This window comes from Heterodontus francisci, chromosome 2 (genome assembly GCF_036365525.1).
Source record: "Heterodontus francisci isolate sHetFra1 chromosome 2, sHetFra1.hap1, whole genome shotgun sequence".
Classification (NCBI taxonomy): domain Eukaryota; kingdom Metazoa; phylum Chordata; class Chondrichthyes; order Heterodontiformes; family Heterodontidae; genus Heterodontus; species Heterodontus francisci.
Window position 1 is genome coordinate 166,893,665 of NC_090372.1, and position 16,020 is coordinate 166,909,684.

General features: G+C 42.9%; 1 protein-coding gene across 1 annotated transcript in view; it reads left to right on the forward strand.

Moving 5' to 3' along the window:
- LOC137348185 (plexin domain-containing protein 2-like) overlaps positions 1-16,020 on the forward strand; it is a 455,424-nt gene that overhangs the window by 430,006 nt on the left and 9,398 nt on the right. Inside the window, exon 13 of the mRNA XM_068013514.1 lies at positions 4,669-4,829. Coding sequence (XP_067869615.1) covers positions 4,669-4,829 — 161 coding nt within the window. The remainder of the gene's footprint in view (positions 1-4,668; positions 4,830-16,020) is intronic.

A 16,020-nucleotide genomic window follows, 5' to 3' on the forward strand; every position in this document is an offset into this window, starting at 1 on the left:
AAATTTCTCCTCATCTCGGTCCTAAGCGGCTTCCCTTTTATTTTGAAATTGTGTCCCCTGGTTCTATACTCCCCAACAGGGGAAACGTCTTACCTACATCTACCCTGCCTATCCCTTTAAGTATTTTGTAGGTTTCAATGAGATCTGTTGAAGGATAATTAAAGGGATCCTCAGCTCCACTCTGTTAAGTCTCTGGTCAGACTTTTTAGGCTTTTCGGCCTCTTTTTGTCTATTGTGGTTGTTGCAGTTGTTTGAAGATGACAAACAGGCAACATTTAGGAACGTTAGTACTATCTCTGCGCATGGGCTTCAGCTCATTTTTGGTGTTGCTCAGGCTGTCGGCAGAGCTTGAGGATGAGGTGGTGGTGAGGGAGCAGCAGCAAGGTAGAGAGCAGAGACCTGCGGCTGCTGGCAGAAGAATCTGAAGGAGAGGAGGGCACAAGAGACCTACACCACACAGATTTTCAACAATAGATTGTCCTACATCAACTGCAGTGAAGAGCAGCATGTCTGGCAGCTCTGTTTCACCAGGGAGGCTGTTACAGACCTTTGTCACCTGTTGCAGCACCAACGGCAGGTCATGCACATGATTGTGGCTGTAAATGACTTTCAATTCCAATGCTTCTGGGGCATTCCAGGCTGCAATGGGTGGCACAAGCAGCATCATCAAGCAGGTCACAGGTGCCATCTTTGAAAAGCAGAACCAATTTATCACCTTTCCATTGGATGCAACTAAACCAGAGGAAAGAGCTCTGAGTTTCACCACAATTGCATTGCACACAGATTGTCCTGCATGCTCCATGTGAAGACCCCAAACTATTCAGCTACAAGAAAGGCTTCTGCTCCTTGACTGTGCTGCTGATGGTGTGACCCCCAAGCACTAGCTCATGTAGCCCTGTACCTGGCAGAAGTCATAATGCATGTATCCTCTGTCGTCCTTCATCCACCCTGGATTGCACCATCCGGTGCCAGGCTGGTGTTAGGTGACAAGGGATAATCCCCTGACTACCTGACTCTTCTCAGCAACCTGAGCACTGGCACTGAGAAGCACTATAATGAAAGCCGTTCTCTGTTAGAACAAGCAACAGGTCTTCTAAAACAGAGGTTCCACTATCTGCATAAGACAGGAGTTGTCTTTCAATACAGCCCAGAGAGAATCTCCAGATGTATCATGGCGTGCTGCATTTTCAGAACATATCCTGCAAAGATCGCCACTATGGGAGAAAGACGAAGTGAATGACCAGGAAGCTGAGAATGAACAGAAAGAGCAAAGGCTGGTGATGCTGCCAGCTACGAGAGCTCTACGGCAGGAGAAGAAACAAAGGCATTGCAATTTGGATTCTTGAATGGGGACCTGGATTATCGTTAGGTACTGCTGTGTGAGTATTATGCTAATGATCACTGCCACCCAGCTTTTGCATTACCCAGGAATTACTGTCACGAGCACAATGTGCACCCTGCAAGCTTTTGTAAGCCAAAGCTTTTTTTTTAAATAAAGATGAGGTCCTCTGTGAGTTTGCTTCCTTTGGCATCTGTCTAATAAGAATCTTCAAAAATTAACCCATTGTCCTTTGAAGAATACATAATTTGGTCAGATGTAGTTCAAATGCTACTGAAGTATACAAAGTTTCACCGCAAAAAGATAATTTCTGTTCATGCTTAACAGTAATGTATATGTGCACTAATAGAATTATGGGCTGGATTTTACCAGCCCCTCGATGTCGTGGGTCGTGCCAGGGAGGCCCATAAAATGGTAGCGGGAACGGCCCGCCACAACCCACGAAGCCGAGAAGGCCTTGCCAGATATTAGCAGCGGTGCCGGCAAGGCCTCTGTGCAGCCCCCATGCTGCTTGGCGGCGGGGCCTTCATTTAAATATTAACCTTAGATAAATAAACACGCAGATAAACTTGCTTGCTGCCGCCGGTCGTCCAACAGCGGTTTTACAGCCAAGTGGCTGCAACTCGTGACCCTTCGGAACTCCATGTGGAGTTCCGAAGCGAGACACTGGTGCGGCAGGGGGGAGGAATAAAATTATCAGGGCGGGAGTGGGGTGGGGGGGAGCCGGAAAAACTATTCCTATTGGTTGTGGGGATGGTGGGAAAGGGTTGAGGGTCAACGATGCTGAAGTTCGGGGGGGAAAGTTCGGAATTTCAAAATGTGTATTTTTGGGGGGATAGATCAATTTATGTATTGAGTACTCAGTGGGGGAGGGGAGAGGAGATTCAAAGTTAAATTAAACTTTTATTGACATTTTTATCAAGCCGGCACCTTTAAAAATGTAAATTTCTCCTGAAGAGCTGGAAGACCTTTAAAAATGCACTGGTGCCTGCGCAGTGGTGCCGGACGCCGTTGCCGGGGATGCGCCGGCTGCCTCCTCTATGTCACCAGGTCGGCCACTCCGCCCCCTCCATTTAAATCAGCCCCCGTGAGTAATATCGCGGGGGCTCGGCTGCGGCACTTCCGTGTCGGAAGGCCACTGACTTCACAACCGCTGATGAAATTCAGCTCTATATTATGATGTAGTATGGAGTTCATGTCCTTCACATCTCGAAAGAGATCTCTGCTCTCCTCCACATTGTGCATTCACCAGAACAATTTAAATCATATCTGACACCTCTAATAATGCAGCACTCCCTAAGTACTGTATTGCAGTGTTAAACTAGATTATAAACTCAAACCATGTATAGGACTCAGATCTACAATGTTCTGAAGCGATATTGCTTTTAGCTGAACCAAACACCTTGTGTTTCAAGGAATCATCAAATGCTCGTAACTTTTTAACATGTATGGATGAAATTAATCGTTGGTCTGCAAAAGATGTTGCATGATTTATAAATGAAGTTCAACACATAGCATGCCATCTGAAATAGATCATTGCGACTATTTGACTGAACCTTCTTCCAGTTCTGATTATATTTGAAAATAGTTAACAAGATAGCTTGGTGCCAGTTTTTAATGAAGCCCTTTGTTAAATTGATTTTTTTTAGAACATTACAGCGCAGTACAGGCCCTTCGGCCCTCGATGTTGCGCCGACCTGTGAAACCATCTGACCTACACTATTCCATTTTCATCCATATGTCTATCCAATGACCACTTAAATGCCCTTAAAGTTGGCGAGTCTACTACTGTTGCAGGCAGGGCGTTCCACGCCCCTACTACTCTCTGAGTAAAGAAACTACCTCTGACATCTGTCCTATATCTATCACCCCTCAACTTAAAGCTATGTCCCCTCGTGTTTGCCATCACCATCCGGGGAAAAAGACTCTCACTATCCACCCTATCTAACCCTCTGATTATCTTATATGTCTCTATTAAGTCACCTCTCCTCCTCCTTCTCTCCAACGAAAACAACCTCAAGTCCCTCAGCCTTTCCTCGTAAGACCTTCCCTCCATACCAGGCAACATCCTAGTAAATCTCCTCTGCACCCTTTCCAAAGCTTCCACATCCTTCCTATAATGCGGTGACCAGAACTGCATGCAATACTCCAGGTGCGGTCTCACCAGAGTTTTGTACAGCTGCAGCATGACCTCGTGGCTCCGAAACTCGATCCCCCTACTAATAAAAGCTAACACACCATATGCCTTCTTAACAGCCTTATTAACCTGGGTAGCAACTTTCAGGGATTTATGTACCTGGACACCAAGATCTCTCTGTTCATCTACACTACCAAGAATCTTCCCATTAGCCCAGTACTCTGCATTCCTGTTACTCCTTCCAAAGTGAATTACCTCACACTTTTCCGCATTAAACTCCATTTGCCATCTCTCAGCCCAGCTCTGCAGCCTATCTATGTCCCTCTGTACCCTACAACATCCTTCGGCACTATCCACAACTCCACCGACCTTCGTGTCATCCGCAAATTTACTAACCCACCCTTCTACACCCTCTTCCAGGTCATTTATAAAAATGACAAACAGCAGTGGCCCCAAAACAGAACCTTGCGGTACACCACTAGTAACTAAACTCCAGGATGAACATTTGCCATCAACAACCACCCTCTGTCTTCTTTCAGCTAGCCAATTTCTGATCCAAAGCTCTAAATCACCTTCAACCCCATACTTCCGTATTTTCTGCAATAGCCTACCGTGGGGAACCTTATCAAACGCCTTACTGAAATCCATATACACCACATCCACTGCTTTACCCTCATCCACCTGTTTGGTCACCTTCTCGAAAAACTCAATAAGGTTTGTGAGGCACGACCTACCCTTCACAAAACCGTGCTGACTATCGCTAATGATGCTATAAAAATCATTTCCTCTTGTCAATTATGTCACACAATTTTTTTTACTCCATTAGCTTGACCTTAATGTTTGGAACCATTGTAAATCAGTGATAAAGTCTTCAATGTTTTCTTGATAGCTGGAGCAGCCAGAATTACCTGAAATTCAAATATGACTAATGCTTTAGCAATTTAATCTGTAGGGAAGAAATATCACAGATGTTATCACTCTTATTTGCATAAATGTCAATCCACAGGGAAATTGTGTGTCAAACCTGTCAGGCCTCTTTAACAATTACACTCAAGTAGTTTTTGAGGTTTACTACTTGAGGGTAGTGGAATTCCAGAATGTGTGTAATGTTTAAATTTATCTATACAACATCCTAATCGTATATTTTAGTAGAAGTTGTTAAAATGTCATATTTTTCTTACTGTTCTTCCAGCTTCGACAGCAGACAGCACTGCAGAGAAGAAAGGTGACTCAGTCCACACTGGCTTGATTGTGGGGATCCTCCTGGTCATCATCATTATTGTAGCAGCAGTGCTTGTGACATTTTACATGTACCACCACCCAACATCAGCAGCAAGTCTCTTCTTCATTGAGGTATACACCAGTGATATCATCCAAAATTTATTGAAACATTAGGGAAAGAAAAGCAATGAGTTTAAGAAGTTGTTTTTATCAAAATGAGCGTGGGCAAGAATTTCAGCCCCTAATTGCTTTTGTACATGCAGCTCTTGGTATGGCTAACCTTTGAGAAGGAAACCACTCCAGACAACTAAACAAGCACCCTTTAACAAAACTTACAGTGAAACTCCCATGAATTCCTGAGTGAGAAGATTCAACATAAGATGAATATATAAACAGATCGTCATTACCAGCATCCTTCCCTCCTAGCTGTTGAAATTGGGCTTAGCAAAGATAACAGACACCTAAAGGTTGTAGTCTATCTCGGCTTCCTTTGTTTGTAATTATTTCCTTGTTGTTTATGCTGCGGCTTTACTGCAAAGACCATCTGAAAGTGATGTGAGCTGCAGCAGTGATGTATACACCCAGCTGTATACCACTCTGAAATGGGGTGAAAAGCACAACACCACATATGCATTTTAAATACATCGTATTCCAGTTACTGGATAATGTTCAAAAATAGTAGACTCTCCTGCCATCTTTTCCTGACACTAATAATACACTGCTGGCAATATCTTTAAACCTTAATTTTAGAGTTTATAATGCAGCTTTACCTCTACCCTCCACCTCCCCCCACCGCCCTCGACTCAGTACTAGACAGGGGAACTGTACCAAAATTGCACTGCTCCTGTCCAGAGCCAGGACCACCAGGATTTGACATTTTGGGCCATTTAAATGGTTGGCCATTGGCCTAGTGCCTCTTGGCCGGGAATAGTTCCAGTAGGAAGTGCAGGAGAATCATGGTCTGCAGCTGTAAATGTGGTCACAGTGATTACAACCTCCTGGATGTCATTGGAAATTGATTACCAGCTGGTCCTGAATTGTTCTGATGATGATCCTGGAGAGCGGGGGTGGGGTTTGGGGGGTAATAATTGTAGAGAATGACTGCCTGTATTCTCCAGCCTACCCTTGCACTGTTACTCAGAGATTGAGACGGTAGCCTGAGAGCACCCTTTCCCGCTATACAATATCATTGGGCCTGCGCTTATTGCAGGTGTGGGCAGAGTTCCACATCCACTGGAAAACCCTATTTAAAAAGCTCTGGGGCAAGAGGGTTCCTTGAGAAGGACAGAGCACTGTAAGGAATTCTCACTTGGGTCTGGGAATGCGAATTGGAGTGTAAACAAAATGCTGCCTGTTGGCTGGGACCAATTCTGCTGTCTTAGATTTTTTACACACTATAGACGCAGCTTGAAACCAACAACCTGAAAGCTTTCAGGTTTACTGTTCCAGTGAACTGTTGCTATTGTAATTATGCACAGATAAGGCTTCTGTAAAGTATTTTAAAATTAGAAACATTTAACTGTTCAGTCAGCTGGGATTAAACAACATTAAAATGCAAATGCCATACGATCTTCAGAAAGACAAACATCTGTTCATTTTAACTGAGCCACTAAATATATTTCAAAGAAAACAGATGGAAAACCAAAGAGATAAAATGATTCTATGTTAAATAGCTGAAATATAGGTCTGTCGAGGCCTGAATTGTCTATTTGACTTTCCTCAACATCATTCAGTAATTGTGCCTCACATACACAATGCAAGAAGTCCCTCTATTCTAAAGGTTTCCTTTCAAAAATGAACGACAAACACATTCTACATATCTATGTACAATGGAGAAATGTTAAATGTTCTGATCATTTCTATTCATGGAAGATCTTTATAGCTCACTAGTGTTAAAGCTATTTGGCCAGCTATAAAAGTTTCCTCATGAGTAAAATAAAGTTTGTTTTCACTGTTCCACTTTGATTTACTATGTTTATAGAAGATACCTATGAGAACTGTTAGGATTCAAAACAGGTTGAAAATGACTTTTTTCAAATAAATTTTGTACAGAGAATGCAAAACATGGAGGCCATTTAAATTATCCGGTTACATTATGCAATGTACTGGTATTCTTCCCTTTGCTCTAGGGAAAAATATTTATTGTCTGTCGAGACAATTTTAACCCTGCCTGCGTGGTGGAAAATGGGTGGGTTGGTGATTAAAATCACCTGGGGGCTTTTCTCATCCTCTTCCCACAAGCCATGATTTTTACCTGCTCCTCTGAACAGACGAGAAGAACCCACTTCTTTCTTTGGCCTCCTTGTCTCGAGAGACAATGGGTAAGCGCCTGGAGGTGGTCAGTGGTTTGTGGAGCAGCGCCTGGAGTGGCTATAAAGGCCAATTTTCGAGTGACAGACTCTTCCACAGGTGCTGCAGATAAAATTGGTTGTCAGGGCTGTTACACAGTTGGCTTTCTCCTTGCACTTCTGTCTTTTTTCCTGCCAACTGCTAAGTCTCTTCGACTCGCCACTCTTTAGCCCCGCCTTTATGGCTGCCCGCCAGCTCTGGCGGTCGCTGGCAACTGACTCCCACAACTTGTGGTCAATGTCACAGGACTTCATGTCGTGTTTGCAGACGTCTTTAAAGCGGAGCCATGGACGGCCAGTGGGTCTGGTACCAGTGATGAGCTCGCTGTACAATGTGTCCTTGGGGATCCTGCCATCTTCCATGCGGCTCACATGGCCAAGTCATCTCAGGCGCTGCTGGCTCAGTAGGGTGTATATGCTGGGGATGTTGGCGGCCTTGAGGACTTCTGTGTTGGAGTTACGGTCCTGCCACCTGATGCCAAGGATTCTCCGGAGGCAGCGAAGACAGAATGAATTGAGACGTCGCTCTTGGCTGACATATGTTGTCCAGGCCTCGCTGTTGTAGAGCAAGGTACTGAGGATACAGGCTTGATACACTTGGACTTTTGTGTTCTGTGTCAGTGCGCCATTTTCCCACACTCTCTTGGCCAGTCTGGACATAGCAGTGGAAGCCTTACCCATGCGCTTGTTTAATTCTGCATCGAAAGACAGGTTACTGGTGATAGTTGAGCCAAGGTAGGTGAACTCTTGAACCATTTCCAGAGTGTGATCGTCAATATTGATAGATGGGGCATTTCTGATGTCCTGTCCCATGATTTTTGTAAACAGGGATGCAACACTTGCAATTCTCTGGTCCTCTGGCACCACCTCCATATCGAAGGATGATTGGAGGATTGTGGCCAGAACCCTTATTTCCATGATGGATTCCATCCAGACCAAGTGATTTTTCTACTTTGAGAACTACCAATATTTAAATGCCTATTTTTCTATTTTGACCCTATGCAATATTGCTGATTGACTTCTCCTTTACTGCTACATAGCAAGCATCCTCTTCTCTACTGAAGACAGATGCAAAGTACTTATTTAGTGAGGGAATTACAGACCTGTTAGTTTGATATCAGTAGGGAAAATGTGAGAAGCTATTATAAAGGATGTGATAACTAGACACTTAGAAAATAATGATATGATTGGGCAGAGTCAACGTGGATTTATGAAAAGGAAATTATGTTTGACAAACTTGTTGGAATTTTTTGAGGATGTTACTTTTAGCATAGATAAAAAAAGACCCAGTGGATGTGGTGTATTTGGATTTTCAGAAGGCTTTTGATAAGATCCCACACAGGAGGTTAGTGAACAAAATTAGAGCACATGGGATTGGAGGTAATATACTGGTATGGATTGAGAATTGGTTAACAGACAGAAAACAGAGAGTAGGAATAAACAGGTCATTCTCAGGATGGCAGGCTGTTACTAGTGGGGTACCGCAAGGATCAATGTTGGGGCCACAGCTGTTCACAAGCTATTTGGATGTGTGGACCAAATGGAATATTTCCAAATTTGATCATGATACAAAACTAGGTGGGAATGTAAGTTGTGAGGAGCAGGCAAGGAGGCTTCAAGGGGACTTGGACAGGCTAAGTAAATGGACAAGAACATTGCAGATGGAATATAATGTGAATAAGTGTGAAGTTATGCACTTTGGTAGAAAAAACAGAAAGACAGAGTATTTCTAAAATGGTGAGAAGTTGGGACGTGTTGATGTCATGCTGTTCATGAGTCACTGAAAGCTAGCATGCAGGTGCAGCAAGCAATTGGGAAGGCAAATGCTGGCCTTCATTGCAAGGTGTTTTGAGTACAGGAGTAAAGAAGTCTTGCTACAATTGTATAGAGCCTTGGTGAGACTGCACCTGGAGTATTGTGTACAGTTTTGGTCTCCTCACCTAAGGAAGGGTGTACATGCCATAGAGGGAATGCAAAGGAAATTCATCAGTCTAATCCCTGGGATGGCAGGATTGTCTTATGTGGAGAGATTGAGGAAACCGGGTCTGTATCCTCTAGAGTTTTGAAGAATGAGAGGTGATCTCATTGAAACTTACAATATTTTTACAGGGCGTGACAGGGTGGATATAGATAGTGTTATGACCGAGGTGGGAGCAACGCACTGTCAATTCAGTCCCATCACTCCACAGGTCGTAGCATATTATTAAAGTTTTCCCACCCAACCGGAAAAACAGCCAAACTAAACACTCCAGTAACCCCCAGAATAAAACAGACCAAACCAGGTATCTTTAGACAACAACAAATTAACCATTTATTAAACACTAAATCTTAAACACTATTAAGATAAACCTGTGTCTAAAGACCTTATAACTTCTTATTTTAACCTAACTCCCCCATTCACACACATACATTCAAAAATCATGGTTAACCAATTTCTTTAAAAATTGTGGTTTAAAAATTAGCTCTTTCTTACGAATAAATAAATAAGTAAGACTTTGTGGGATACGTTCCTAATGGGTGAGGTATTCTAATGTGAAAATAATCAAATGCTACTTGAAGTCTTCACGCGGATTTGATGAAATAGTCTGTTCTTAATTCATAACACTTCGGCTGTAGCAGGCATCAAACAGTTCTTTCAATGGTGAACACAGCAATAGGTCAACTTGAATTTTAAAATCGACAGTCTCTCAGTCAAAACTTTACTTTGAATTCCAGCAAACACAATCAGTCAAGAGAGATTCAATCTTGAGGCAAATACTTCCTGGCTTGGAAGTAAAGAAAAGGAGTTTTGCTACCTTCAGCAATGCAAATGGTCTCTTCCAAAAAAAGGCTTTATTTCTCCTTAGGCAATTAACTTGGCCTGTAGCTCCTTGTAGACTTTCTGCTGCGAGAGAATAGAGAGCTCTTTTCTTCAGTAGCACGCCTCGCTGGTGGCTATCTCAGACCAGTTTTGGCCAGTTTTACACACAGTCAAATCGAAACATTATACCATGTGACCGCGCTCTCTCTCCCCTGCTGTGGCCTAAGTAACAAGCACCGCTGGCACACTGTGCCTCAGAAATCCAAAAGCTCCTCTCACTGTCTTAAAGGCACAGTTTAAAACAGAGTTTTAAAGGCACACTGTATTTAATCCGAGGAGAAAATAAATACGGTTCCGTGGCAATAGGATGGTGAATCTAGAACCAGGGGATATTCTTTTGGGCCTCCTTATCTCGAGAGACAATGGATACGCGCCTGGAGGTGGTCAGTGGTTTGTGAAGCAGCGCCTGGAGTGGCTATAAAGGCCAATTCTGGAGTGACAGGCTCTTCCACAGGTGCTGCAGAGAAATTTGTTTGTTGGGGCTGTTGCACAGTTGGCTCTCCCCTTGCGCCTCTGTCTTTTTTCCTGCCAACTACTAAGTCTCTTCGACTCGCCACAATTTAGCCCTGTCTTTATGGCTGCCCGCCAGCTCTGGCGAATGCTGGCAACTGACTCCCACGACTTGTGATCAATGTCACACGATTTCATGTCGCGTTTGCAGACGTCTTTATAACGGAGACATGGACGGCCGGTGGGTCTGATACCAGTGGCGAGCTCGCTGTACAATGTGTCTTTGGGGATCCTGCCATCTTCCATGCGGCTCACATGGCCAAGCCATCTCAAGCGCCGCTGACTCAGTAGTGTGTATAAGCTGGGGGTGTTGGCCGCTTCAAGGACTTCTGTGTTGGAGATATAGTCCTGCCACCTGATGCCAAGTATTCTCCGAAGGCAGCGAAGATGGAATGAATTGAGACGTCGCTCTTGGCTGGCATACGTTGTCCAGGCCTCGCTGCCGTAGAGCAAGGTACTGAGGACACAGGCCTGATACACTCGGACTTTTGTGTTCCGTGTCAGTGCGCCATTTTCCCACACTCTCTTGGCCAGTCTGGACATAGCAGTGGAAGCCTTACCCATGCGCTTGTTGATTTCTGCATCTAGAGACAGGTTACTGGTGATAGTTGAGCCTAGGTAGGTGAACTCTTGAACCACTTCCAGAGCGTGGTCGCCAATATTGATGGATGGAGCATTTCTGACATCCTGCCCCATGATGTTCGTTTTCTTGAGGCTGATGGTTAGGCCAAATTCATTGCAGGCAGCCGCAAACCTGTCGATGAGTCTCTGCAGACACTCTTCAGTGTGAGATGTTAATGCAGCATCGTCAGCAAAGAGGAGTTCCCTGATCAGGACTTTTCATACTTTGGTCTTCGCTTTTAGACGGACAAGGTTGAACAACCTGCCACCTGATCTTGAGTGGAGGAAAACTTCTTCTGAGGACTTGAATGCATGGGAGAGCAGCAGGGAGAAGAAGATCCCAAATAGTGTAGGTGCGAGAACACAGCCCTGTTTCACGCCACTCAGGATTGGAAAGGGGTCTGATGAGGTGCCGCTATGCTGAATTGTGCCTTTCATATTGTCATGGAATGAGATGATGATACTTAGTAGCTTTGGTGGGCATCCAATCTTTTCTAGTATTCTGAAGAGACCACGTCTGCTGAAGAGGTCAAAAGCTTTGGTGAAAGCAACGTAGTGGAGCATTTGTTGTTCACGGCATTTCTCCTGTAGCTGGCGAAGGGAGAACAGCATGTCAATGGTGGATCTCTCTGCTCGAAAGCCACACTGTGCCTCAGGATAGACACGCTCAGCCACTGGTGGATCCTTATTTAAATATGCAGATCAGACTTTGATGACCTAATCAGGCCTAACTGAAATTTTAACCAAGGGCCTGAGCAAGGATCCCATTGTGGCTTTCTCATTGTCAACTAGCATGCAGAGGAGCAGAGGTCAGAAGAGACCCAAACTGGTACTTTTTCTTTTTTACTTTACTTGTGGGGCAAGGAGGAGTAAACGTCCCAAAAGGCAAGTTTCGGCCCCAGTTTGCCTCCCACCAAATTGTGAGGCTGTTTCAAAGTCCCCTCCCATGACTTATCTTACCATTCCTTCAGTCCCTGGTGGTGGCCTCCTACCATCTGACACTGCACTCCCACATGCCATTTCCCACCTTTTTTAGGCAGGAGACTGCCAGGTCTCTTACTGATCTTACGCGCTACCAGGCTTCACACTGCCGAGTCAGGACAATTTTCTGCACACCTCAGTCCCCACCTGCCCTGAATTAAAATTTCGGCTTTCTGTGTCTCTGTGGTAGCAGTCCTCTTACTGCAGAAGATAGTCAGACCCAATCAAAGGATTGTTGAATGTTTTAAGAATATAAATTTTGCAGTAATGTAGACAAAGGCTGAAGTCCTGTGCCTATATGCCAAGAGTGAGTTCAACACACAGTAATACACCCGAAGGTTTAACAAATTTTAAATGTTACATGGTATGCCCATGACGCACATTGAGATTTCAAAGGGTGCTTTGCCACAGAGATCCAGACATCACAATTGGGTGAGCTCAACTCTCCAGTTGTCTCTCTTCTTCATCTATCTTCCTATGGCTACGATTTTACCCCATTTATACTGTTTCTAGCTGAACTCTATAGACATTTTCATTCCATAACCCCTTACTCATTTTTGGCAGCAATACTTATCAAGATGTCCCTAGCCCTGCTAAATATTGGCCTGGATTTTGCAGTCAGCAGTGAAACAAGGGTGCTCATCACTGATCTCGAAGAAAGCTGCCCACAAAGATCTAACAATTGCTTTGGTGTGGATTTCCCCTTTCCTGATGCTAGTTTGAATCTGGCACCAAGTCAAGGGAATAGCCAGGTGTCCAGCAACAGTGATGTAATCAAACAGCCAATCACATTGAAGCATTCCCATAGACCGTAAACCAGGAAGTAAGATGCAATGATTGTCCTTCACTTTTAATTAAATTTTATAGGGAGCTAAATAATTGAGTGGAACATACACATGGGATTAAAGAAGCTGAAATATCATAAACAAACTTTAAAAAAATATGTAATTTTTTTAAATATGTGGAATTTTTTGATCACAATGGAGAAATTGAATATTCCACAAACATAAAATCAGTTGTTCAGGGCCAATGAGGCTGTTTAGCAGTAATTATGAACTTAGTATGCTATTAAAACCCCAGTTACACACCAGTCAACAAACCACAACTTTTTCAAGGGGCTTTACAGTGAGACTAATAGCATAAAAGGGCAAGTTCTTATTAGTTCTGTGATCTCTGATTGCAGACTTGGCGGACTTCAACAGCCCACCCTATGGAGAAATGTAGAATCATTGCATGACAGCATTCTCCATCATTGCTCCTGAAAAATCCAGGACATTATGATTCCGAAGCGGCACTTAAAGCATCGAAGTTTGGGTTAGGAAGGCATAAAAAGGATACTGAGTCTCCTGTTGGGGTGATAAAACGATCTAACTGTAAACATGTGCTAGCTGGCTTGCTATAGTATTCTCCTGTACAGGTACACTGTGCACCATTTTTACAGTCTTTCAATTTTTTTACTACAGAAATAAAATGGGATATAATATATAATAAAAGTAATTATTTTGTGTAAAATGGATTTCTCAATCTTAATCTCCAACAAGGGAGCCATTCTATTAGTATCTTTGGAGTTGTTTATTACATATTCAGCTTTTTCCCACAGTTCTGTCTTACGTCCACTGCAAAGATTTCTATGATTCTATGAAGTGTCATAACCTGCAAGTCTGCGGACCAAGAGCTGGAAAGTGGGATTAGGCTGGATAGCAATTTTGTGGCTGGGCCAGACATACTGGGCCGAATGTCCTTCTCTATGATTCTACGAAAAGATGGTTTCAATAAACAGCACAAGTCTCATATGATCTAAAACATTTTCCTAATACATGCTGTGGGTGGGGTGGGAATTCTCCTTTAGAATCCTGCTCAAAATGATGAGTACAACAGCTCTTATTTTGTGAGTTGTGTTTTTTTTGTTCAGGTATTATCATTGTCCTCCAAAAAATCAGCAATTAGGGAAATTAAAATTTGTCTTTTCCATAGTCTCCCAAGTTGCATATGACAGCCTTTCAAATAATCTGTTTTTGATATCTAACAGACATTGAAAGCATAATCCTGTCACAGTGATTGAAATGTAATCAGCATATCAGCTAGCTCTGGCTCACTAAGAATCTACAACTTTATTACATTGTGAGACAAAGACGACTGGGGCTTTGGTCCAGACCTACTGTCTTCAGCTGCCAAGGAACCTCTGGGACTCTATCTTTGACACTTAAGATTATATGCATATCCATATTCATAATGAAATTATTTCTGTCCATCACTGTACACTGCCATACTTCATTTAAGCAAATTTCTTCCAATTAATTGGCTGATATACAAATTTCTTCCAACAAGTTTTAGTAAAAAAAAATTAAAAAGATAAATAAAAAAGATTCTCTGGAATGTACTGAGAAATTCTGCCAACAGAAGATTCCTTATTAACAGAGGAATCAGAAGGCTTTCAATGTTCCTTTGAACCCTCCAACCTTCATCCGCCATTCTATTAGATCATGGCTAATCTCAACCTAAAATGAATTTACCTGCCTTTGCTTATCTCTCTTTTTGTGACTTAGCTCACAAAAATCTATCAATTTATGTTTTGGAAATTTCAGTTGGCTTAGTATCTACAGCCTGCTGCCGTTGAGTTCCAGAGTTCCACTACCTTTCATGTGAAAAGCTGAGGCTCCAAATCCCTGGGAAATCCCACTTGTCATGTCCTGCCAATCAGAAAATGTTACCTTTATCCCTACTGTTTGTCTTCAATCATCCCAACCAATGTTAGGAGGTTAGTCCCTATTCCACACGCAGTCATGGGGGCTAGCATCCCACATAAGTGCCAGGGTTGTGGCCACTCATGACCTCAACCAATGATCCCACTGATATTTAGAGATTTGGGAAGTGGCCACGAGGGACAATGGGAGAAGAGAAAAGGAGTAGGACTAAATGGATAGTTCTTTCAAACAGCAGCATGGACACGATGGGCCAAATGCCTTCCTAATATGCTGTAAGGTCTCCTACATTCCACTCTCCATAAACTTGGATGAGGTCATCCAACACTCTGTTGTCTGTGTCTTAACTTACACTAAGTCCCGTTCCCCTATCACCCCTGTGCTCGCTCATCTATATTGATATCATCTATATCAAGCAACATCCCAATTTTAAAATTCTCATCTTGGTTTTCAAATCCCTTCATGACCTCGCCCCTCCCTATCTCGGTAATATTCCCTAGCCCCACAACACTCCAAGATGTCTGCACTCATCTAATTCTAGCCTCTTGAGCATCCCTGATTTTAATTGCTCCACCATTGGTGGCTGTGCCTTCAGTTGCTGAGGACTCTGACCTAATATCTCCTTTTGTGGCTCAATGTCATACTTTGTTTTATTATGCTCTTGTGAAGTGCCTTGGGATGTTTATTTACATTAAAGGCACTATATAAATATAAGTTGTTATTGTTGTTGTTGATTGCTAGTGCCCGTGTAACTGTATGCCAGTATAATGAGAGAAGTAAACTGGAATGAGGGAGAAAGAAAAAGAAAAATGCAACCAAAGAATATTTTGACCGTTGAGCTCAATCTAATGCTTGTGTTCTAACTCAGCCTGGATATGTAAGCTGCAGCCTAGATTTTTGAGCTGCAATTAAAATTAAATCAATAGAAATATATATGGCATGCTTTGTGAATGGATTACCATACAACATTATAAAGTCTGTTTGTGTGCTACCACAGGGCATGTACGTTAGACGTTCTGTTTCTATTCTGTTTTTCAGCACCAGAGCAAGCTGGTTAAAAAGATGGGCTTACTGGCACAGCTCTAAAATATCCTCTAGGACTAGGCATAAAATATCAGGTTTGCATTGAAACATTAGTAACTGGAGAAGTAACCAACTTCCACTGTTGATTACTTCTAAACAAGATCTCCACAAGATCTATTTAGAAACTTTCCTTTCTACTCCAGTTTTATTTTAAAATTTGACCGTTTAACACACTTGCCCTTGCTCAACTAAGATTTTAAGAATTTCTGTTTGGAATT